The following is a 25475-nucleotide window of genomic DNA, read 5'->3' on the forward strand; positions in this document are numbered from 1 at the left end:
AGCAGCCCAAGTCATTGGTTGCACTGGGAGGCTGATGGGAGCTGGAAGTCCAAAGCACCCAAAGGGCCACAATGTTCCTCATCCCTCATATGATTCTTGTAAAGGCCTTGAGCCTGCTAAAAGCCCATTTTCATGGCCCAGACTGGACATAAAATCCTTCAGTCTTTTGCCAACTATTGATTCCATATGCACACTTACCTCCATATATTAAAGCTGTGGTGTCATATTACCCAAGTACCTGTTTTTAGCCTATTCATTGGAAAACTGATTAAAGAGCATGAATATTTTAAGAAGAAATACAAGTGACCTTTAAATAATGTTTTTGGCATTCTGATTTTTTAAATTAAAAAAAGTCTTTATTAATCATGTTCCAAATCACCATCTCAAGGTAATTTACACATAAGGTAATTAAAATTGAGTTTAAACTGCACAAAAACCACAAATAAATTTAAAACTAGTCTAAAACCCTAGCAATTGGGCACTCATCTCTAGTTGACAGGTGAAGGAAGCTATGCCTCTGAGCATGGCAAAAGGGCCTTTTCTGACTGTTGTGAAGCTGTCCACAGGTACCTTCAAACAGGAATGAGAACACAGGATCCCAGCTTAAAGGAGGGCACAGCTTTATGGAAGCTCAAACCCGAGCGCCTCTCTGCTGGAGACGCTTTCCAGCATCTTCTGGAATATTTCACTGTCTCCCAAATTGCACAAAGTCCTTCCAGGATCTTCTACCACTTGGGGAATGATAGTCCCTGGACTGGGGGCTCCCCCCCCACTGGTGCTCTACAACTAGGCCCTTGCAAATCTTAGCTCCCACAACCTTGGAGAGCTAGTGCCTTGGGGTCCGGGGCTCCTAGCGAGAGAAACCACGTGACCTTGTAGAAGGGATGGCCAGGATCGAGCCCCAAGAAGAGTTGCAACAACGAGGGGGGGGGCTCAAAGGCGTGGAACTCAAAAGTGGGAGCGAGAAGTCAAAGAGAAATTTGGCCAATCCCCTTTTGAGGATGTCACTGTAAAAGTTTTATTTCCTTCTTTGGGTACTTTTTATTTAAAAAAATGCAGCCTCCAGCTAAACCCTCTTAAAAATGCAGAAAGCTAAAATCGCGTTAAGCGATGTAGGGAGGTGAAAGCAATTTGGAAGCGGGTGCTGAATAAAGAGGGAGGCTCCCCCTGCCAGAAAAGCGCCCCCTGCGTAACCGAAACACAGCCGTCGACCAGAGTTTCGGGGGGTTGAGTGAGTGAATGTGTGTGTGTGAGAGAGAAGAGGGGGCCCCCTTGTAGCGTTCGGGATAGAGCCGGTCTCGCCCCTTGCTCGCCTTTGCAGGACCCGGGGAGGCGGGGAGGGGCCGGGGCGTTGGCAGCGGGAGCCCCGCCCGCGGAGCCTCACCTGGCGCGGCGGCTTTAAAGACGCCGGGCAGGCCGGGCGGAGCCCCGCAGTGGTAGTAGCAGGCAAAGCAGGCGGGCGACGCGAGGGGGCCTCCTTCAGGCCAGGCAGCTCGAGGCGACGCAACGCGGGACGCGCCCGGAGCTCCGACGAGGTTTCTCTTTGCCGACGGCGGCCTTTTCCCTTCTCGTCGAGGCGATGGGGCTCCAGCGGAGCTGCCTGCGGCCCCTCCTCTTGTTTCTTCTCCTCGAGGTGAGTGCCTAACTAAGCGGGTCCCCGAAGGACGGTGTCGGTAAACAGCACATCCCAGGGCTGGAATGGAGCCGAGGGGCGCACCAACGCCTTGGGGAGAGGGGGAGATGTTGTTCCTCGAGGGGAGGGGGGCACAGGGTCACGTTTCCCTTTTCCGCTTCACTGAGGCTTCAGGTGCCTGACTGTCCCTCCGTTTACCCCTCTCAGGTGTGGACTCTGCTAGCGGACCCGACGCAGCCTTGCTCCGCTGGCTTCACCTCCAGAGTCTTCACCTTCGAGGTGCCGGACGGAGACCTGCCCCGGGGACACGTTTTGGGCCAAGGTGAGAAGGAGGCGGGGGGCGGGGAGGGTGCCCTGATGACTTTCCCGGACCTGGAAGAGGACTGGGGGCTTTGTGTGCTGGGCTTAGGGGAGGCGATTGCACGATTTCGAGTATTTGTCTGAAGTGAGCCCCTCTCCGTGGCATCTGGGCGCGCTCGCGTCTCCCCCCCCCTCCTTTTGCTGTCCTTTCTGCTCTTCCGGCTTTGTTGCCCCCCGAGGTCTCCTGGCTGATCCTTTCCCTGTGCTGGTTTTTTTCGATTTCCCGTAGTATAGTTTATGGGACAGGGCGGGGGTGAGATCCATCTCGGCAGTGCGCCTCGAGGGCTCCGGTTCGAAGATTGCGACAGGGCAGGCGAGGCGCCTTCGACGGCTGCGACGGGCTCCTCCTGCAGCCCCGGGCACCGCTTTTATTATCCGCGGGATTACAGAGCCTTTTTTCCGCCCCTTGCAAACTGGACTGTGGGCTGACCACTCCCCGACCCCGCCGTTTCTGAGAGCTTCGAGGGGGGTTGGCAAGCGCTGCTCGCCCGTGGTCTCTGGCCCTTGAGGTGGCCGCGCTCCGCCCGGCGCGGCAGTACTGTTGGAGGTGTCTTGGAATGGGGGGGGGTCCTGCTTCCTTCCTGCTTACTCCTGGAGAGACGCTTTGTCCCCAGCCATTCTGCATGATAATCCTGGGCTGATGGCCCTTGATGGGTACCTGGTTGGGCCTGGGGGTGGGGTGGGGCTTATTCCGGCGCTGCCATGTGCTCTCCCCTCCCCCTCCAGGTGCTTGTGAAGCTGTGCTGTCGGAGGGGGTCGGAGCTGAGTTGGTTTTCCACAAGGTGTGGCTTGGAAATGACCAACTCAATGGAACGGAATTCCTGGCAAGGCAATAAAGGAACTTCAGTTGTGGGTTGATTTCCATAACTCTTGAGACTATCCTACCGGTATTACCTAGTCCGTCTTCTGATAACCCCCCTCCCTTGTCTTGCCTTTTTGCAATTCAAATCCCAGCAAATTGGTTGTTTTGGCATTAGCATATTCTCTCTCATTTGCCCAACTTCCTCTCTAGTCCATCTTTTTTCCCCTTCTGTACTTAAGGCCCCCAAAGGTTGCTCATGAATTCACTCCCCCCCCCCAGTTAACCTTTAGTGGAAGTTGGCCAAAGGGTTTGCAATTTTGATATTAATTTTTTAAAAATCGTTTATTTTCCCAGGAATTCCTCCCCCCCTACATTATGAAAACTTGTATTCTCATACACCACAACTTATACATCTATATAACACATTATAACGTGATCCACAGATCATTATAAATCTTTGAAATTGTTCTGTAAATGAAACGAAGCTCCACCATTCTACACTTAAATTGTTTTACTGTTTCCTGCACTCCATAAGGACCACCAAATCCATTGCCTGAATAAGCTTCAGCCAAGTTTTGCCTCATGGTATAAGCTTACAGTGGGACAAGGTGGATTTTGCTTCTATGGGGACTGAGGCTTATCATTACTTTTCATACTTATTGCTATCATTAATAATAGTTACTAATATTGTAGTTATCCTGTCTTCCTCCAGATAAGTTGCCATGGCCACATTACTCTTGCCCCCCCCCATTTTATCCTCTCAACACCCCTGTGAGGTTGGCTAGGTTGATTGACAGAGTGAAAAGTCCAAGCTCACCTAATGAGCTTTGCAGCTGAATGGGGATTTGAACCCAGGATTCCCCGGTCATCTCTGCACCACCCCTGCCTCTCTGGCAGCTTTCCCAGAGGAGGTTGTTGTGCCCTCAAGGCTGATCTTCCTGAGCCCCACTTGAATTCCTGTAACAAGGAGCAGGTGGGCCTTTGCAGCCTTTGGGCCAACAGAACTGGGCTTGGCTGATGTCCCACATTCCGGCTTCCACTGTTCCACCCACGGATGGATGAGAATGTGTTCTTTCCTGAGGGTGGGTGCTACCGTACCTCAATTTCGTGATAGACCCCCAGGCACCTGCTGCGTGATGCCGTTGCGGTTTCTCTCCATCCTCCATCTTTCTTGGGGTCTGCTGCTCCAGATGATGCTGATGGGCGGGGGGGGGGGGAGGCAGGCAGGCAGGCTGGCCTAGCTGTTCGGCATGGCATCCTAATTGCCAGCAAATGTGTGTCTAGTTGTTTTGTGAAACAGGGACATTGTGCATGGAACAGAGGCTGGTCTGTCTCCTTTTCTCGGTCACCCCTGCCAGGAGCAGGAATCCGTTTAACTCTCTCTGTGCCAGTGACTTAACTCTCCCAGAGACCGAAACTGCCCCTTCTGCTGCAAGCGACCAGCTCTCCCTGCCTCCGCCTCCCCAAACAGAATTCCTTCCACCTGCCTTGGGGTTGGGAATGAAAGGCGGAGGCATGAGCGGTGAAAGAGTACTGGCACACTGGAGCTGGCCGTCCTCGCTCAGCAAGTCCTTTCAGTGTTCAGAAATGACCTGTTCACCCAGCCATGGCCTAATCCAACCTGCACACAGAGTTTGCTGGCTGGCACCCAAAGCCAATTAAAAGGCCTTCCAATGCAAATGTTTGTGTCCTTAAGGTCAGAACCTGGGCTCCCTGCATAGTTCGGTGGGAGGCTCTGTAGCCCCAGTTTCGTGTTCACAAAACTTTCATCTGATCTCCCCTCTGTATGGTAGGGAATTCTCAATTTGCCAGATTATGTGCCAGCTCAGTGCTAGAGCACAACGAGGAAATCCTGGCTGACTTAATCTCTCTAGATTGGCCTCTGTTTCTCTGCTACCCCAGGGAGATGGTCCAATTGTATAGCGTTATGATTTCATTGTTTGTTGCTCATGGTAGCCTCTGGAACTTGGAGGAGGGAAAAGTTTACAGCTCCTGAAAGTGTCTGTTACTCTCCAGAGTGCAACTTGCAGTCATATAGGCCAGGAATGCCTCCTTATCCTTGCCCAAGGTATAATTTAAAGCCAGGGCTTGGCTATGATGCATACAAAGTAATTAGGGCTTTGGTTCATGTGCAGAGTACATTTTAATTTCAACTAAATAATTGCAGCATGTATATTTGAGATTCAGGAGCAAGACTTCCTGGCCGGTCAGTGTAGCTACTGTGCAATCTGTATGTTTCTGCTACAAACAGATTTCTCTTTATGCTTTTGCACTCTAATGTCTTCTTTTGTATATTGGTGATGGTGATGATGTTTTACCTGCTCCTTCACCGTTAGGCTCCCAGGGTGGGTTACAGCAATTCAGTATTCAGCAAAGAGTTTCAAACAAACTACTGTACATTCATAGTAATAGAGTTGGTCCTGGAATGTGTGTGTATGATGTCAAAGGCCAGGGTAAACTGATACCTGACGGAAACTACAGTAATCAGAACACTTTGGCAGTTGTGAGCGGATTAGCTGAAATTACTGCAGCATCTCTCTCCCCCCCCCCCAGTTTTATCAAAGCTGTTGTGCCTATTTGCCCTCTGTTGCAAACCTTCCTTCGAAGGTGGTTCTGTTCAGCCTTGTCTTCCATAGGGCCAGCCTTGGTGGGTTCCTGGCTGTAATCTCTGCCCCTTCCAGAATTTGCCTGATGTTTACTGAGTTGCTGAAGGAGAGTTTAATCTGCTGTAGCTGCAGCTCTCCTCACCTCTTTGCACAGCTTGACCTCCATAATGGAGGGGCCTTGAGATAAGAGCGCAGAGGGAGGGAGGGGGGAGCGAATTCCATGCATGCTGGAGAAAGGGGGAGGTCATAGTGGGGGGCAGGGCTGCACTGTAAGCTTGTTCCCCTGTTACCTACTGTGAAGTGGGCCGAAAACTGCTTGCCCATGTGGGCACAGAAGGAGCCCCTGTGCCATCTCTTCTTTCTCCCTTTGGGCTCAACAGCAGCACCAAGGGCTTCCTGTGCCTCTCTCCCTACTGCCCAGCTCCTTGGAGGGCTGGAGTTGGAGCCCCAGTCCAGAGCCAAGTGAAATATCTGAGCGATTAATTGCTAACTCCTTCGTTCTTGTTACACATCTTGTTGATGTGTGGCTGGCTGGGGATTAACTGCTCCACTGACTGCACTGACTTAAAGGCTGAGTTACGGCTTCAGGGGCAGGTTGCAGGATGTGATGGGCCCCTGCCTGCCTCTTCAGCCCTTGCTGTCTGCTCTTATGAGGCCCCAGCAAACCTTTTGGTTCCAGCCCTGCACACGCACATGACCATTAGGAGCTGCCTTGCTTGTGGAAGGAGGCATGGCAACCCACTTGCTTTCCTCTGCTGCTGCCAAAGCCTCTTGGGGAAGGGAAGAAGGAAGCTATTTCCAGTAATGGCATACGGAGGGGTCTCTGCTAATGGCTTTGGGGCGCGGCAGATTCTACTAAGTGATGAGAGCTCAGAGATGGACTGAGATGGCTTTGACCTCCAAACCTTTCCATGCCTGATGTGCACAGAGTCGGAAGCGTCTGTTCTTTCCCAGCATAAATGCTGGTCCTTGTTCCAGAGAGGTCGCAGCTAAGCAGACACATCTCTGCAGCCACAAATCCCTGAGCTGGGAGGAGGAACTGCAGTGGGAATTACCCACTGGTATTCCATACTAGTCCTACTCTGAGTAGACCCTTTGAAGTTAGTGGATGCAAGCAACCTAGGCTCATTGATTTCAGTTGGTCTCCTCTGAGTAGGACTTAGTTGAATGCAACTCATAGTCCTGAATGTCACTGTTGGCAATGAGTGTTTGTTCTGCATTTTAGGACCAGTACAGGGTGATTTTGATGCTTCTGAAACAGGAGTCTTGAGGTACTTTTAAAAGATAAGCAAATTTGTTATGGCATACGATTTTTGGGGGTGTGTGTGTGCAAATTTATTAATGAAGACAAAACAAAAAGTGGAAGGAGGGTTAAGGGGGGAATAACAGCAAACAAAAAAGGCGGCTCATGTTGACAATACAAGAACCATCATACATCCATCTTTCTTTATACATATAGCTTGGTACTCATCATCCAAATGTCCAGACTGGTAACTCAAGTTCAGTTGCTGTTTATAAAAAGTGCAAGGGCTTGGAGGCCTTCAGACTCTTGGGTAATACCATGTTTCCCCAAAAATAAGACACCGTCTTATATTTATTTTCCTCAAGAAGACACACTATGGCTTATTTTCAGGGGATGTCTTATTTTTATTACGCATCCAGCCTCTTCCTTGGTGCCCTCCAGAACTGTGCCTATCACTATGTCTTATTTTTGGGGTATGGCTTATGGCATAAGTTTGCATGGCATAAGTCAGCGTTTCTCAACCGCTGTTCCGTGGCACACTAGTGTGCCGCGAGACGCTGGCTGGTGTGCCGCGACGTGCGGCGACGAGAAGGGTGATTTGCATTGTCACGTGCCTGGCGGCCGCCAATAATCAACACTGACCCGCCGGAAAGCAATATTTCTCCTCCTCTTTCCCAAAGCTCAGTGCAAACGAGCCTGGCGGCCGCCAATACACAACACTAACCCACCGGAAAGCAATATTTGGCAAGTGTTTCTACAGTCATAATTATAATATAGGGCGGTACAGAGTTAAATTTTTTAACTTTTTTAATGGTGGTGTGCCTCGTGATTTTTTTCACGGAACAAGTGTGCCGTGGCCCAAAAAAGGTTGAGAAACACTGGCATAAGTTATGGCATAAGTTATGGCATAAGTTTGTTATGGCATAAGTTTGCATGGAGGAAAGTCTGCTTGACCAGATGCATGGATCATGTGCTTGACACACAGGTGCTACCTTTCTGGAACTTGGTACTTCTGTTCATGGGTTTCACAAGCAGTTGTTGATGGCATCATTGCATGGCTCTGCGGGTTCTGTGTTTTGTGCAGTGTTACCACTGGGGCTGCCTGAGTCAAAGGGCAAGATGGTGCCTCCTCTCATTCCAGGTGCCAGAACCAACCAGATGGACACTTGAATCTTACTTCAGCAAGAGCAATGGGGCCATGTTCTCTACTGAGCTGCCCAGAGTGGCTGGGGCAACCATGTCAGATGGGTGGCATATAAATAATAAATTATTATTATTATATTACTGCAGTTGAAGACAGGAGGCTAGCTGAGGCAATGTAGTGCCAACCTCATAGAGCACACAGCTCTGTCTGCTCTGCACCCCTCAGCATTTACCACCTGAGGTGACTTTCCCTCTGCCTAACAGTAGGGCCGGTCCTGGCTGTTGCCATCAGTGGTTTGAAAGCTCTCTTGGAATATTAATGGCTCTCTCTAGTCCAATAAAGAATTGTTTCATTTAGGGTCTCATTTCAGTTGTGGCTTCAGATACTCTCACTGATGGGGCATGACTCATGAGCCCTTCTGCTCTTCAGAGCCTCACAGTTGTTAATGGTGTCTGCTAATTACTCCAGGCTTTTCACTGTCTCCCACACAGGGCTTGTCAACAACAGTCAGATAAGCGTAGTTGCAAAAAGTCACTTGTATAATACTATCACTAATTGTCACCAGGGATTTTCTTGATCTCAGAGTCATTCTAGAGCTTTCTTGGCCACTCTTGTACCCTCCAGATCAGGCATCCCCAAACTGCGGCCCTCCAGATGTTTTGGCCTACAACTCCCATGATCCCTAGCTAAGAGGACAAGTGGTCCAGGATGATGTGAATTGTAGTCCAAAACATCTGGAGGGCCGAAGTTTGGGGGTGCCTGCTCTACTGTTTCAGCTCATACCTTGGAACAGCTTGAGAGACTTTGATAGTCTTCATCCAGGTTCCATAATACAGGAGCGGGCAGAAGGTAGATCTATTAGTAGATCTCTGGAGTTACTTGCCATACATTGGCAAAGTGCTCTTGTTTCCAAATGGTAGAACAGCAGCAACTAAAAGCCTCTTTCTAAATTAGGCTGTCTTGGGGGAGCGGGTGGAAATGAGGAGGGAAGACTGGAGTTGGTTTTTGTGTGGAAAAAGCTTGACTCAGTTAAGGGACTGAAAACACATTCCTGGGCTGAGCATATGCACTCGGAAATAGTGCCCTTTACACTTAAATCTGTGTGCCTACCCCACTGGTCCCCCCCCAGAAGGGGGAACCTGCTGTGGTTCTGGAGATGTTGTTGAGCTTCCGTCAGCTCCAGCCAGCATGACCAGTGGTCAGGGCTGATGAGAGATGGGGTCCAACAATATCTGGAGAAAGGGCACAATCTCCCCATCTCTGGACTATTTGACTTCAGTTGGTGGATCTTGGGTGTCTAGTTTAAACAATGAGACAGGAACAAGATAAAGGTCTAATGTAGCCTTTGTCAACCTGCAGCCCTTCAGATGGTTTGGACTACAGCTCCCATCAGCCCCAGCCAGCATTGATGGGAGTCATGGTCCACAGTATCTGGAGGGCACCAGGCTGCCAAAGGCTGGTCTAGAGTGGGCAGTGAAGCCCATCCTTGAAAGGGCATAGAGGAACTTCTCTGCAACAAGCTCAAATACTTATCCCTTCCTATGACTGACTCATAAGCCACATGACTGAAAGCAGGGGCTATAAAGAGGCAGTGAAACTAGTTGGGCTTTTATGAAAAGTCTCAGGAAGTGCATCATGCATCAAATACTGCCACACAATTTCCTGGTGGGAAGGGCATATTTTCCCAGAATGCAGCAGCTGCAGGCGATTTAGGGTGTGTTGCGGTTGCCTGCACTGGTGACACCAGAATTAACGTGTTCGGAGGGTTTGCTAGATGGCTGGAAACAAGAATATGGGGAGAGGCAGACTAATATTTGGGGTGGGTACACTGCCTCACCTTGTCCCCCTCAACATTTGAAGCAAAATGGGAGACATACCGTAGTAGTGGCATCCTGGTGGGATGGGGATTTTGACTTGTTGTTTATGGGGTTCTACTATTTCCCAAAACCTATGTTGTGTTTGTTTGGATCTGACCTCCCCGGAATTCAAAATGCTTCAATATGTTTGTCTTAAGTACAGGATGCAAAGCCCTTTTTAGCCAGGGAGCAAAATTCCCTTCTGGGCAACCTTCAGAGGGCCACGTGCCAGAGGTTGGGCAGGGCCAGTGGTAAACGCCGGCAGAGTCAATAATGAAAATTTCAGTTTTTCACACAGTGGGCTGGTTTTTGCACACACTCCTCTATCCTACGTCCCATACGTCCCATTCAAAGTGTTGGTACTGACCTTTAAAGCCCTAAACGGCCTCAGTCCTGTATACCTGAAGGGGCATCTCCACCCCCACCATTCAGCCCAGACACTGAGATCCAGCACTGAGGGCCTTCTGGCGGTGCCCTCGTTGCGAGAAGCCAAGTTGCAGGGAACCAGACAGAGGGCCTTCTCGGTAGTGGCACCCTGTGGAACGTTCTCCCAGCAGATGTCAAGGCAATAAGTAACTATTTTACTTTTAGAAGACAACTGAAGGTGGCCCTGTTTAGGGAAGTTTTTAATGTTTGATGCTGTACTGTTTTTAATATTCGGTTGGAAGCTGCCCAGAGTGGCTGGGGAAACCCAGCCAGATGGGCGGGGTATAAATAATAAATTATTATTATTATACCCAGACAGGCATTCACGGTCAGTTTTACCAGCCAGGCAAAAATATTCAAGGAGGGTACAAAGCAGGGGCAGTTCTGAGGGCCATACAGAGGCCTGGGGAGCCACATTGGCCCTGGCCTGAGGTTCTCCACTCCAGCACCAAGACATTGGAATACAGTTTGGCCAGGCATGTGCATGTATATGCAATTGTACACACAACTCAGGGCTGGCTCTAGGGGTAGGCTGGGTGGCACGGGGCGGCCGCCCACCAGCCGCAGCAAGAAATGGGGCGGGGCGCGGGAGCGATCTCCGCACCACGGCGCCCAACATGCTTAAGACGCCCCTGACATGTACTTATCCAATTTCTGTTTCTTGGATCTGGCGCAAAGTATATTTTGTTCTCCTGTTGGCTGGAAAAAGGCTTCTCAACTTGTCTATATTGATGCAAATGCTGCTGCTATCACTCCCTGGCCATTTGGGGGGGGGTCTCCATCTTAGGAGCTGCAGCTGAAATGTGAGGCCAGGACTGGGAGCAAAGTGGACGCTTTGTTGTTTGCATTGGGAAAATCCAGATAATCTGATGATGACAAGCAGCCCGCTTTGGGACTGGGTGTGGGTTCAGTCGTGAGCAAGAGGGGAGCCCCTGGCATATTTTGTTTAAGCTGCGGTGGACTTCTGCTTCCAAGGCCAGTCAGTGGGATGTGTTCTGGCATGCACAGAGGGCTTGGCTGCTTGCTACATCAGCAGAGCAGAGTGCTCTAATCAGTCTGGACTAAGCCTGGATTTCTTCTTCTGCTGCTGCTCTGGCTGTTGCTGCTCAAACAACCCCTTGCTCCGTAGCCCCTGCGCAAGCAATCCAAGGTTCTCTGAGTGCCAATCCATTAAAGGGCAAACAAGACCCCTCCCATCCATTTGCAGGAGTTGTCTTGAATGCAGTTAAGCTCTTTCAGTGCTTCCCTTCCTGGGTGATGCCTTATCAGCAGCACATTCCAGCTCTCCTCCTCCAAACTCTTGCTCCCTCAATTAGGAAACTTGTTTGCACATGTGCCGAGACAGGTCAAAGTTTGGCTGGCCCTGATAAGGGTTGCTGATGCTCAGGGTGGATCTAAATAACTTGGACTGTGAGCTGCAGATGGCTTGGAGGATCATCAGGGCCAAAATATCTCTCCTCTAAGGTTAAGATTTAATTCTTAATGTTATTGAGTGGAGCTTTTTCCTGCTAGGCTAGGATCCAGGCTGACACAGCCTCTTTTCCTTCTTCTCCTCCCTTCCTCCCTCCCCAACCCACCAGTCCAGTTTGCAGACTGCCAGGGATGGAAGCTGGCCTCGTACACAACAGAGGATGCCAACTTCCGGGTGCTGCCCAATGGGACGGTCCTGGTGCAGCGCCAAACACTGCTCCATGGGCAGGAGACGACCTTCGCTGTGCATGCCTGGGATTCCACGGGTACCAGATCCTCCTCTGCCTTGGTGACTGTGCTGGTGCGAAACAAAGGCCCTCCTTCTCCAAAGGTAGTGTGCAAAGCAGCTGGCAGGGGCCTGGGGGGGGGAGTGCAGGTGGCAGGCACCATGGCAACCTTTGTCCTTTGAGAATGGCTGCTGTGTTGGAAACTATGCTAATAGGGCAAGGCTGTACCTCTGCAGGTGGAATGCACCTCTCTGAGGAGGGGCTCTGTTTGCCACAAGGAGGGAAACTCTTCCTGCTACAGAAATAACTCTGGATTTCCCCACAGCCTTCATTTGCTCTAGCTTTTAACTCTGTCGCTCTTAAGAGCTTATTTTTGGTGTTTTCAAAACTGGCTCTTTTTCTGGGTTTTTGCAGAAAACTTTGATGGGTACTTGCTCTCCAGAGGATGGCATTTGGCTTTCCATGAAGGGTTAGAATTGTATATACAGGTGAAACTTGGAAAATTAGAATATTGTCGAAAAGTGCATTTATTTCAGTAATGCAACTTATTTTTTATTTTAATTTTAATTTTTACAAATGCTTTCTTTTGGAAATTTAACAGTAATAAAACAAATAGTTACAATAATAGAAAAATAAACAAAAATAAACATTGCTACTGTATTAGGTAAAGGTAAAGGGGCCCCTGACCATCAGGTCCCAGTCATGTCCAACTCTGGGGTTGCGGCGCTCATCTCGCTCTATAGGCCGAGGGAGCTGGAGCAGTCCCTATTTATCTACTTGTACTTTGATGTGCTTTCGAACTGCTAGGTGGGAGCTGGGACCGAGCAACGGGAGCTCACCCCGTCGCAGGGATTTGAACCGCCGACCTTCTGATCAGCAAGCCCTAGACTCTGTAGTTTAACCCACAGCGCCACCTGGGTCACATTTCATTAATTCCATTCCATTTATAATTGACCTGCCTAACGACAAATAATTACAATTACATCAAATAAAGACTCTACATACCTTGCTTTGCATGTCATGCATCTATCTCATATACAGTGGTGCCTCGACTTACGAATTTAATCCGTTCCGAAGGCACCTTTGTAGGTCGAAAAATTCGTACGTCGAAAAGCGCCATTGGAAAGGCGATTTCCCATAGGAATGCATTGGAAACGGAAAAATTCGTAAGTCGAAGCAACCCCATCTAAAAATTTCCATCGAAAGCAACACCATCGAAAAAACCCTATCTAAAACCGCCGCGGTTTCCGTTTGGATGTCGAGAAATTTGTAAGCGTGCGGCCATTTGCCCCATTCGTAAGTCAAAAAATTCGGTTGTCGAGTCGTTCATAAGTCGAGGTACCACTGTATTGGTTTCATCTTTTAAATTGTGTTACTGAAATAAATGCACTTTCTGACGATATTCTAATTTTCCTAGTTTCACCTGTAGAATTCCCCATTCTGAAGCTGCTGGTAGGTTTAGCTGGGCCAGCTACTACCGTCCTGGCGGGGGCTAATGTCAGCTGTTCTCAAAGCAATTGACAGCGACTTCCCCACACTGCTGGCCTTGCAGCCTGCAGTGCTAACAGACCTGCCACCTGCCTTCTTTCCTTGTTGATAGTTGGATAGGATATGTGTGCAGTCAAGGCACCAGAATGGTCCCTCTTACTCTGCTCTGTTGTTTTTGCTCAGCCTTCCCCAACCTGTGGGCTCCCAGCTGCTGGAACTGATGGCAGTCCACCCACACCTGGAGAGCAACACCTGCTTTGGGAAGGCAGCTGCTGTTGCGGAGGACTCTAAAACTCTTGCTCCCTTCTTACAGGAGGAGTTTGAGCCTGCCAGCCAAGCAGAAGTGCTGTATTTCTCCCCGGCAAAGCCTGGCCTGAAGAGGCAGAAAAGGGACTGGGTTATTCCTCCCATATCTGTTCCTGAAAATGAAAGGGGCCCGTTCCCTAAGAACCTTGTTCAGGTATGGCAGATTCCTGTGATGGTGGGGGTGTCTGTGGGCCTTGCCCCAGAGGTAATAAGGGCAGGTGGATTCATTCCCAGGGTATCTGTGCTTAATGCCCTTTTATAATAGGTTGCTTGAGGTTGCAGGTGGCTGAGCTTTTCGGATAGCGAAGGGTGCTCAGCCTTCCCGAACCAGCAGCCCTTTTTGGAAAGTGGGCTTCCAGTGTTTTGTGCAGCATCTCCTATCTTTCTCTGCCTGCCTCAGATCAAATCCAACCGGGACAAAGAAACCAAGATCTTCTACAGCATCACTGGTCAGGGTGCGGATAGCCCTCCTGAAGGAGTCTTCATCATTGAGAAAGAGACAGGCTGGATGAAAGTGACTCAGCCGCTGGACAGGGAGGAGATTGACAAGTACCACGTAAGGGAACTCTTTGAACTAGCGCTCAGGAGACCAGGGTTCAAATTCCCATTCGGCCATGAAGCACACTGAGTGACCTCGGAGCAGTCACCGCCTCTCATCCTAACCTACTTCACAGGAGTGTTGTGACATGGCTGGGGGGGGAGGGGGGGAGGGAAAAACCATATATGCCACCTTGAGCTCCATGGAGGAAAAGGTGGGATATAAATCTAATAAATAAATAGACCAGGTCCCCTGCTCGGTTTAAGTCTGTCTGCAGGCATTTAGGCTGGATGGAAGCAGAAGAAGGAAACCTCCAGGCCACGGAAGTGCTTTAAATGTGGCTCTCCTTCTCTCTGCAGCTTTTATCCCATGCTGTGTCTGAGAACGGCAAGCCTGTGGAAGAGCCCATGGATATCATTGTCAGAGTCACAGACCAAAATGACAACAGGCCTGAGTTTACCCAGGAGGTCTTCAGAGGGTCTGTCTTGGAAGGAGTGACACCTGGTAAGGAGGGGTTGGAAGAGGGAGCAAATGGCACCATGCGGGTGGGGTGTGTGAAGAGGGGGCATCTCTGGCCTGGTGATGCACACGCCAGCCTGCATCTGTAATGGGATTGTTTGTAGGTATTTTATCGCTTGCGCATTTGCCACCCTGATCCCCTTTGGGATGAAGGGCACGGGAGATAAGTTTAATAAATAAGAAACAGTAGGATTTTGCTTGTGGTTGCTCGAACTTATCCCTGGCTTGGCTTATCTGCCTTCTCCTATTTGCAATTTGGCTGCAATAGTGGGTGGACTTCCCATGGTTTTAAAATTAAAAATAAAGCAAAATCTGGCAGCACCACACATACAAATGGCTCTTCTAACTGGGAACTATAACAATGCTTATTTAAATAAAGAAGAAGAAGTCCCCCTCTTGGTAGATGAATCCAACATCCACTTTGCAAATTTATTAATTCTGTTGGCTTATTCATTTTGGCAGCAGATTATATTTCCAAAACTAAGCCTTGGTTATACAGTGGATGGGTTTGACCATTTTCATTGGATGCTTATGGCTGCATCGATGGTGCAAGCTATGGGAGGGCTATAGCAGCTGGAGCAGAGCACCTGTGTTGCAGGTGCAAGGGACCCCAGTTTCAAGAGGAAACAGTCATAGGCTTGATAGACAGATTTTGCTTGTCTTTAAGGCTGCTGCTTCATATGCTGGGCATTACGTTCAATCTCTCCTCCCCCCCCCTCCTTTCTCTTCTCCCTCCTCCTCTGCCATCCCCTTTGGCACCAATCCAGGCACCTCTGTGATGCAGGTCACCGCTACTGATGCAGACGATGGCATAACACAGCTCAACGGTGTCATTGCCTACTCCATTTTGAGCCAGGTTCCCGAGGTGCCCCACAAGCAGATGTTCGCCATCAACAAGGCAACAGGGACCATCAGTGTGATTGCCAGTGGCCTGGACCGAGAGGTAAAAGGCCAGCACGGGGGGGGGGAGCCATATTAATGGTGGAGTGGGTAATGGGCCTTGGCTGCCTGGGGGAAAAGGCAGCCTCGCAGTAAGTACAGTGAATAGCTAAAATCTGGGCTCTGCTGCCATAAGAGGTAGTGGCCGCCAACAATTTGGAATGGACAAATTCCTGGAGGGCTGTGTTCTTGTGATACGGCATGTTTGCGTGTGTGAGAAAGTCTGCAGTGGATGGCGTACTTTTTCCACAGGCTACAGAGTGAAGGAAGAGATGCCTTTACTCAAATGGAGCCTTTGTCAATCTATCACTGATACCAACCAGAATACTTGCCTCTTCCAGAGAGTGAGTGAATACACACTGACCCTGCAAGCAGCAGACTTGGACGGCGATGGGTTAACTGGCACCGCAGTGGCCGTGATAGAAGTTGCAGATGTAAACGACAACGCACCGGAGTTCAAGGATCCAACGGTAGCAATCCTGCATTCTTTGGAGCAACTACTTGGGGGAGGCTTGTGGGGAGATGCACATGACATTGGGGTGTCTCAATAGGGGTCAGACAATGCAGCAGCTCCTCTGAATGCTTAGGGTTTTGTAACTGTTGTGTAGACAACTGCTGCTTATAGCAACCCCCATTGTTTTAGATCTTCCTGGTTGCAAAACGGCCTTTGGCTTATGTGGGTCAGGAATTTCATCCCAAAGCTCCAACAGGATAGGCGCACCCCTGGCTGCACAAATAATTCCAGCAGACTAAGGACTGCTGCTGACAAGGCCGCCAGGAGTTTGCATACTAAGGGGTTGGGGATTGGTGGGTGGTTGGGTTGTGTAGTGCATGCATGATGGGCCTGTGCCTTGCAAGCAAAGAGGAGCATTTCCCTATCCGTGCAGCTAAATGCGTGGTTCCACTTCTAGTACTCTGCAGAAGTACCAGAGAACGAAGCAGGGCTGGAGGTCGTGAGGCTGGCTGTGATTGACAAGGATGAAGTCGGCTCCCCAGCATGGCTTGCAGAGTACAACATTGTGCAAGGCAATGAGGGGAATTCCTTCACCATCTCCACTGATCCAGAGACCAATGAAGGCATCTTGAAAACGGCTAAAGTAGGTGCTGGAATGTGTGTGCTTGTACACCTATTTTTTTAAGCAATTTTTTTGTGCTGCTTAATAAAAAAAAGTATCATTTAAGCGGTTGGCAAAGAATTGTACAAAATATTTGTGGGTAGGGTGGGGGAACAAAAGCAGGCTTTAAAAACAGTAGACATTATAAAATCAGAATATAGATAAAATCAACATTTAAAAAAATATACATAATAAAACAGCATGCCTGGATAAGCTTCCCTGTGTGGAAGAGGTTTTAAGAGGTGTCAGAAACAGTCCAATTGAGGTGCGTGTTGAATATCAATGGGCAGGGAGTTCCAGAGAACAAATGCTGCCACTCTAAAAGATGAATACCTTGTAAATGTGGAATAAGGAATTAGGATGCTGAAGGAGCAATAGCAGCAATGCTGTAGTCAAGCTGTGCAAAACATCTGGCGGTTGGCAAAGACTGCTGTTGCCTACAGCTGTTGTCTTTGCAGTAAGGTAGTTTGCCTAGTCCAAGAGACACACACGGCGAGGGAAGCAAATGCCCTTGCCCTCTAGTTCACAACAGTGGTTGCTGCAGTTGCCCTCCCTGGTTTTGCCACTCCACTTCTCTCCTGCTTCAGCCCCAGCAAATGCCAGTTCCACATGTCTGGTCTTTTTCTTGTTTTTAGGGCTTGGACTTTGAAGCAAAGAAACAGTACCTGCTGCAGGTAGCTGTCACCAACCAGGCCCCTTTTGTGGTGAAGCTCCCAACCTCCACAGCTACTGTGATAATCAATGTGAAGGATGTGAATGAGGCCCCAGTCTTTGTGCCTCCCATCCACAAGGCAGAGGTTTCAGAGGACATCCCAATAGGGCAGAAAGTCACCGCATACACGGCACAGGACCCAGATAAGATGCAACCCCAGAAAATCAAGTAAGCATTTCTGTTGCTGGTTGGCCAGGAGTTGAGCCTAGCGGGGTGAATAATGTTAACAGACAGGCAGCATTGGCTTAATGGCTTGATGAGATGTGGGTGGAGATCAATGGGGCTGATCGCCGATAGCAAAAGCCACATCAGGCTGGGCTTTGTTGCTTCTAAACATTTCCACCTTCCAAGAACGGGATGTCCATCAGTGCTCAGTGGCTCCGTCTTAATAAATGGAACTCTGGGTGCTTGAAAGGGAGGGCAGGAAATGCAGGGAAGGTAAAGTGATACCTCTTAATGGACCAGCTCAGGTTGGTGTTGAGAAATGTGTAAGTGCTGCAGAATGTAAGGAGAAGTCAGTCTTGAGTTTCAGAGCAGGCATGCAGGCTCCCTGGATCAATAGCAGCAGCTGGTCAAATGAGACTGCATTTTATCTGCTTTTGAGTTCAATGCAGCAAGCATATTGTGCTGAAGTCAAAGACATGATGTTGGCCTGATCCAGAGAAAAGATTGAAAGCAGGATAAATTGCATCTTGAAAGATGTATGTCTCGAGGGGTAGGGATCGTTTACCTTTCCCGCTGGGGATGGGGCAAAAAGCAGCAGCTTCCAAAATGCAAGTAGGCTGCCCCACAACCCTTTTCTATGTGGCTCACTTGTGATGCATTGTTCTCAAAAAACAAGGGAGGTATATATTTTAGATGCACACAGAAAAACTGGGAGATCAGGGAGGAGGAGAAACTTAGGCCAGCCTCTCTGGCATGCTAAGTCTTCACAAGCAGTTTTTAAGGAAGAAGAACAATGAAGCAATGTCTCCACCATCCTAACATCGCTGTAGCAAACAGCGTGTGCGAATTAGCCGCAAAGCTGAAATTCTCAGGGGCTTTCTTGCTGGCAGGCCTTACAAGGCACATTCCTCCTTTTGTGGTCTCTTGGGATTAAACGTGTTCTCTCCTGCCAGGTACTCCATGGGGAATGACCCGGCTGGCTGGCTGGCCATCCACCCGGAAAACGGCATCATTACAGCTAAGAGCAGCCTGGACCGGGAGTCCCACTTTGTCAAGAACGACACCTACATGGCCATTGTGCTGGCAGAGGATGATGGTAAGCTCTGTGTGGTAGGAGGGACGAGCCCCCTGCCCTTGGTCACCATCTCTTGTGGGGGAAGGGAATCAAAGGACTCTTTGTTGGCCTGGGGATCAGCCGACTGGGAGCTTCCCCTGTGAGGGGCACGTGGCTGTGGAGCTGCAGCCTCTTCACGGCCTGTCACGAGAAACCACATCCCAGACCTTGGCTGTTTATCTGTTTAGAAAGTGGAGACAAGGGCAGAGGCGGGTGCAACCCAGGCCTTCTAAAGACACAAATCGGGGGTCCCAGACAGCTTCCTGCTGGCTGACTAGAATGGGAGTGAGATGGAGCCCCAGGCCCCAGTGGATGGCAGTGGGGAAGAGGAGGAAAATGTTCATCCACACATTACCTGGGGCACCTTTTGCCCCTTTCCCACCCCAGCCCACTTTCTGCTTCTCCTGAGAAGAACAGTGCTGCAAGGACTCACTTGTGGATGATATGCACAGCACCACAGCCACAACTCTTACTACCCAAAAGTCTCACATTCTGTGCTTAAAAAAAACAACAGGCTAATAAGCCACATTCTGCAGATTAATGCTGAATTAAGCATGCTCTTCTCAACATTGCATGCATTTTGAACAGGGTTTAATGCTCTTCAAAAGCCAAAGCAAATAGGAATATCTAAGCCGTGGCAGTTTGAGCATCAATCTTAAATAAAAAGCCTATTTTTGATGTACTTAAGCATGTTTTACTTCAAGAAATCATACACAACACAGAGCCTCAGAATTAATTACATTAATGCAGATAGTTGGCACAAACCTGAATGTTTTGCACATGTCCTCATTCTGTACATTCTGAACTTACTGTTTGTAATTGGTAGGATGCTGGACTCCTTTATGCTTGGTTCTGTTTTGTTTTTGCAAAGAGCAACTCTTGGGAGCAGGAAGCCATGAGAGAGGGTCTGTAGCTATACAGGACCCAGAAGCTCCATCATTTGCATGCTGGTGTGTAAGGGGACACTGCCAGCCTTTATTAAGGCCTATCTCTGACCATATCCATTAGAAAAGTTCTGAAACCTATGGACATAACTTGAATGCCGGGCTCCTGGGATTCTTGCAGAATTGTGTCTGGGAAGGTGTGGCAAATGAGTCTGAGCCAGAGTGCAGCCATGCCTCTTGCTCATTCATCTCTGGGCTGTTTCTAAAGCCACCTTCTTTCCTTCCTGCTCCAAACAGGAACGCCTTCAGCAACCGGGACGGGCACCCTCCTGTTGACTCTGCTAGATGTGAACGACAATGGCCCCGAACCCGACCGGCGGGAGATCATCGTCTGCAACAGCAAGCCAGTGCCCCAAATGTTGCGCATCCTGGACAAGGACCTTCCCCCCAACACCTCCCCATTCCGTGCAGAGCTTCTTCACAACTCGGAAGAAAATTGGGCCGTAGAGATGGACAACAAAGGTGGGGTGAGCAGTGGGGAGGAAATGGGGTGCCCTTCCAGAATAGCTGTGCATGGTCTGTGCTGGAACAGGAATCTTCTCTCCTAATGCAGCAATGCCCAAGTGACTCCCTCTTCTTAGTTCTCCCTTCTCTCCTCCCCACTTTCCCCCAAGGTCTTAGCCAGCCAGAGATGGTTATTCCCTGTTCCCTTTAGGATTTAGGAATATCCCAGGGAAGCCAATTGCCCTGGCTGGGGTGAGCTCCCCTGTCTGCACATGCTTGGAAATCCTTTTTCTAAGACAGTCTACTTGGGTAAGGTCCTACACTGTGTACGACCATTGTTCCTTTTCAGCAAGTGCAGCTGAAGAGAATTCATTAGCTGAGTGTTGACGGAAGGCTTCTTTCGGTAGCCATAATCCATTCTCCATGAGCCGACTCCGTTCCTCTTTCGTTGCGCTTATGCTCTGGTTGTTCCTTTTGCAGGAGAAACTGCAACCCTGACACTGTTGCAGCCCTTGAAGCAAGAGACGTACAAAGTTTACCTCCAGCTCTTTGACAACCAGAACATGGAGCGGCTGACGGTCCTCACAGCAACTGTCTGTGATTGTGAGGGGCATACAGAAGGGTGCCCGGGTCCGCAGGGGACTGTCTTTGAGGCTTCCATCATCTTAGCCATCCTGGGAGCCATTTTGGCTGTGCTGAGTAAGTGTGCAGGTCACTGTCCTCCTGTCTCTGTGGGCAGAGTGGGGGAGTGAAACCATGGAGGGCAACTTCTTATACCAGGGGTTTTCAACCTTTTTGAGTCCACAGCTCCCTTGACCATTCTTTCTGTGGGGCTCAGGAGCCCAGTTATGTCACCCCTTGCCTGCCGAGCTGGCAGCATCTCCCCCTTTTTCGAATATGCTCCCTTGTGGAGTGTTCCCTCAGCCTCCTCTCCTCGGGAATCCTCGGGGCAGCTGCTGATCTCTGAGCTGATCCCCTGCCCCATAAAAAGAGGTGCCTCCTGACACTGCCCCACGGGGGCCTGGGAACCACCCCTTGGCTATCCCCAGAGGCACCATTCACCTGTGGAGCTTGTAGCCAGAGCTGCTACAGCTGTGCAAGCCTTTCGGAGGCAGAGACTCCTGCTTCCAGTAGAATCTCGGTTCACCCTTCCGAAACCTGGTGCCCTCTCTTTTGGACTCCACTCTCATCAGCTCCAGCTTCATATAGCCATGCTGGCTGGGACACATGGGAGTTGTAGTCCAAAACACCAGGAGGGGGCACCAGACAGGGAAAAGCTTGTTCCTCCGACATGAGTGCAGAAGCTCCTGCTAAGATGCTGTGCTGAGCCTTTCTCTGTTTCTTTCCCAGTTATCCTGCTGCTGCTGCTCCTCTTTGTGCGAAGGAGGAAAGTGGTGAAGGAGCCTTTGCTGCTTCCAGAAGAAGATACCCGGGACAACATTTTCTACTACGGCGAAGAGGGAGGTGGCGAGGAAGACCAGGTGGGTGCCCCTTCAGCTCTATCCATTTAAAAGGGACATGAGGCAATTGAGAGCGTGTCTTCTGCAAAGGATGTGCTGTGTTGCAAATGTCTGATGGGATTATGGTATCTTTTATATGTGCAATGCCCCCAGAAGACTCTCCTCCCAGAGATGAGCAAGGTCTTTTGCTGAAAAACATGTCCCATCCCCAACAGTTGTTCATTCTCTACAGCCCACAATGGGTCAGGTGGTGTTGTGACCTGATCTTCATCCTCTCCAAGTGTCTTTATTTTGTTCCAGTACCTCCAGTTGCCTACCATCAGCATCAAAATGGCAAGGAAGGAGAGGCAGCTTCCTTGCCCTGTTGCATTCTGCAGTTTTCAAGCTGCAGAGCCTCTGCATCATCTTTTCTCTCTCCTCTTCTCCCCCTTCCTCTGAAAGGACTATGACCTCAGCCAGCTACACAGGGGCCTGGATGCTCGTCCAGAAGTCGTCCTCAGGAACGATGTCCTGCCCACCCTTCTGCCAGCTCCACAGTACCGCCCACGCCCTGCAAACCCAGATGAAATTGGCAACTTCATCCATGAGGTAAGGCTGGAGGAGGAGGGTGCCAAAAGGGAACGCCAGTAGGCAATCTGCTGCATATCCCGATGTTGTTGGACTCCAGCTCCCAGCAGCCCTAGCCAGTATGGCCAGTGGTCAAGGATGGTGAGTTGTAGGGAGAGCCACAGGTTTGCCACCCCTGTTGCATAAGGCAAGCAAATGGCTAAAGCTTGAGTGTGCATGTCTGGGGAAACCCAGCCAGATGGGCGGTGTATAAATAATAAAATTATTATTATTATTATTATTATTATTATTATTATTATTATTACCGTATTATTATTTATTATTAGTTTGTCTTTTTATACTGCTCTTCAACCCCTAAATAGTTTCTAGAAGTCTGTCCTTTTAGTTTGGTACCATCTAAATTGACAGGCAGCAGATTTTTGGTTTCCCAGCTGTGCTGCTGGAGACTCTGCAGTCCACAGACGACTAGGACTGATTTTACACTCCACCTCTCTCACAGGACGTTGTTTGTTCATTCAGAAATAACTATCCATTCTACCAGATTGCAATGTTTATTTCTTAAGAGAACTGCAGTTTGAGAAAAAAAGTTATCCTGCACAGTTGGTTCTTATCTCTGGTGTAAAAGGTGAAATTCCTCTTGACCCTCAGAGATATAACTGGCTGTTCTATACAGCTGAGACCATTATTATTATGAATCACGTTCCATGAGGCATCCCAAAGCTATTTAGAATATACTGAAATCATGTGTAAAACTATTACATCTATAAAGGCAGCATCTCCCCTTGCTCCTGCAGAACCTGAAGGCGGCTGACACAGACCCCACGGCGCCCCCCTACGACTCCCTGCTGGTGTTTGATTATGAGGGCAGTGGCTCCGATGCCGGCTCCCTCAGTTCCCTCAACTCCTCCAACTCCGACCAGGACCAGGATTACGATTACTTGAACGACTGGGGCGGCCGCTTCAAGAAGCTGGCAGACATGTACGGCGGGGGCGTCGATGACTAAGAGGCGTGGGTGGACTTTTGCAGCCCAGAGACAGGGTGGTCGTGGCTGGCTCTCACCCCTGCTGTTGGGGATCTCTGCAAGAACCACATGCTCCTCTTTCCCAGCAAAGCCTCCCTTGCGTTGCACCGGCTCCTGTCCGAATGCCAAACACACAGCACCTCCTCCTTGAGTCCCTGGTGGCAACACCTGAAGCCCTGAGAAGGACCCAGCAGCTTCCTGGCAGAGTGTCTGGCTTCCTCTGAACTCACAGGCTGCCTTCCTGAATGTGCCTGCAAAGGCTTTCTAGCCAGATGAGCGATGCTGTATGTTACCTGCCTCTAAGTGCCTCTTGATGAAAGCGTCATCCTTTGCCAAGGAACCGGTCTGCATTCTGTACCCTGGTTCCAAGAGAGGGCGTGTGTCAGAAGATGCCCAGTTCTCGCTGCTGGAGCTGATGTGTGTTCCACCCATATTCATTTGGTGCCTCTGTACAAGATTCATGAATGGACTATGGGGATGGGGCTGGTGTGGTGCATGGGGATGTAGTAGCTCTGTGTGTGCTGTAGTGGAGCAGCCCTGCCCAGACTCCTGCGATCAGCTGGGGCACCTGCTCCCTATTGGCTCAGCCCCCAAAGTGCCAGCAGTCCTCTTAGAAACTCTTGGCTGCTTTTTTTTTTTTAATAAGCATCTCCTAAGTGCTCCTAGGTCAGTTCTTTCCTACTTTTAGGTATGAAATAGACTTGGTGTTAAGCTAAAGGGTTGGACAATCAGGGTGTAAAGTTTTAATAAAGGATTTTCTTTTTTAAACATGGGTGTTTTCCCTGAGCCTGCCTGGGGTGCGTGATGGGAGAGCATCAAGAGTTGCTCAGGGATGTCATGGGGCACCAGAGCCTACCCTGAACTGAAAAGTAAAACTTATCGAAGAAAAAAACAAACCCACACAGAACATCTCCTGATCTGCCCCCTCAAAGCCAGCTGCTCCACTAGTGGCAAGTGCAAGCCTGTTTCCATAAACCTTTCTCACTGGCCCAAAGCTGACTGCAGCTGGGGCAGAGAGAGGGCAGCTCAGTGCACGTGCAAAATGCTCCATCCCAATTGGAATGCCTCTCTCCCCTACCCTTATACCATACCACCTCATAAACCAGCCTAGGTCTGTCCAGATGTTTTGGTCTACAACTCCCAAAAGCCCCAGCTATGAGGGGTTGGCCCTCTAATCAGTTTTTCCCACCCACCTCTCTCGTTTCACTTTCTCTGCACCCAACTGCTATGCAGGGGTCAGCAAACTTTTTCAGCAGGGGGCCGGTCCACTGTCCCTCAGACCTTGTGGGGGCCGGACTATATATTTTGGGGGGGGGGAGAATGAACAAATTTCTATGCCCCACAAATAACCCAGAGATGCATTTTAAATAAAAGGAGACATTCTACTCATGTAAAAAAACACTGATTTCTGGACCATCCGCGGCGGATTTAGGTAATTGGGCTGGATCCGGCCCCCGGGCCTTAGTTTGCCTACCCATGTTCCTATAGCCTTGTGATCTCTTCCCAGACCATCCCTGACTGAATCTTCACAAATTCTCAGCTTTGCTTCCCCTGCCACAAAAGGCCACCTCTCTCGGCCTCCCTAGGAGGGCTGCCTTTTTTAACCTTTGCAACTGTATTTTTGTCCCTGTTAAACTCTCCTAAGGGAGCTGGCAGGAAAGGGCTGCTAGGGTTGCACAGCTGCTCTGGGGAAGAGGCACGGCACAGGGCTGGGGGGTGCAGGTGTCTTCCTGGCACTGCACTGATGCAGCTGCATACACCACCCTGCCTCATAGAAACCCTGTGGGAGACTCTGGCTGACCACTACCCCCCCTCCCCAGGGGCAACCATCTGCCTCCAGCACATTCCTGGACAACAGTCTCCTCTGGAAGCTCACCTCTCTCTTTGAAGGGTGGGGGATTAGCTAGGCTAAAAAGACCTTGCCCACCCACTCCTTTTACTTTGCCCCTTCTCAAGTATCACTTGCTTCAGGGCCCCTTGGCTTGCTGTCAGTCCCCATACTCGCCCAACAGGTTTTTCCTGCTCCAAACGCCTCCCCTCCCCACACCCTTTCCCTTTTAAGTTACTTATACTGGGTGACTGCAAGCCCTGAGGACGGAGCCAAATGCCAGGGAATGCTGCTGTTGCTGCTAGACTGAGAAGCAGAGAAGGGGGTGCCTAGGGAGGGAGGGTGGATACATGAGTGCAGTTAGCTGTTTGTGGCCCTGGGCAAACACAATCTCTTTTCTAATAGTAGGTGTCTGGCTTGTAATCAAAACAGGAAGGCAATATCAGCATGCATAACAGATTCTGTGGGGAGTCCTCAGGTTTTCAGAGGTACTTATTTTTATTTTTATTTTTTTTAAAAAAAAGCCTTGGGGATCAGCTAAAAGCAA

At 49.7% G+C, this 25475-nt stretch overlaps 1 protein-coding gene across 1 annotated transcript; it reads left to right on the forward strand.

Annotated features, from left to right (window-relative positions):
- Nucleotides 1–1430: 1430 nt before the first annotated feature.
- On the forward strand, nucleotides 1431–23868 carry LOC118086674 (B-cadherin). Its single transcript, XM_035118591.3, has 16 exons — nucleotides 1431–1633; nucleotides 1841–1955; nucleotides 11651–11871; nucleotides 13569–13715; nucleotides 13962–14117; nucleotides 14459–14603; nucleotides 15386–15561; nucleotides 15899–16027; nucleotides 16469–16654; nucleotides 17308–17552; nucleotides 18503–18645; nucleotides 19845–20069; nucleotides 20532–20750; nucleotides 21402–21532; nucleotides 21953–22099; nucleotides 22873–23868. The coding sequence occupies exons 1-16, from the start codon at nucleotides 1580–1582 to the stop codon at nucleotides 23080–23082; spliced, it is 2649 nt and encodes an 882-aa protein (XP_034974482.3). The 5' UTR covers nucleotides 1431–1579; the 3' UTR covers nucleotides 23083–23868.
- The last annotated feature ends 1607 nt before the right edge of the window (nucleotides 23869–25475 follow it).

The sequence above is a fragment of the Zootoca vivipara genome, chromosome 6 (genome assembly GCF_965207765.1).
Source record: "Zootoca vivipara chromosome 6, rZooViv2.hap1.1, whole genome shotgun sequence".
NCBI lineage: Eukaryota > Metazoa > Chordata > Lepidosauria > Squamata > Lacertidae > Zootoca > Zootoca vivipara.

Bases quoted from the DNA above. Each gene is read 5' to 3' on its own strand.
- LOC118086674 (XM_035118591.3), top strand. From the start codon at position 1,580: ATGGGGCTCCAGCGGAGCTGCCTGCGGCCCCTCCTCTTGTTTCTTCTC. The intron at 11,872-13,568 runs GTAGTGTGCAAA...CCCTTCTTACAG, and splicing joins AAGGCCCTCCTTCTCCAAAG to GAGGAGTTTGAGCCTGCCAG. The intron at 13,716-13,961 runs GTATGGCAGATT...TGCCTGCCTCAG, and splicing joins TCCCTAAGAACCTTGTTCAG to ATCAAATCCAACCGGGACAA.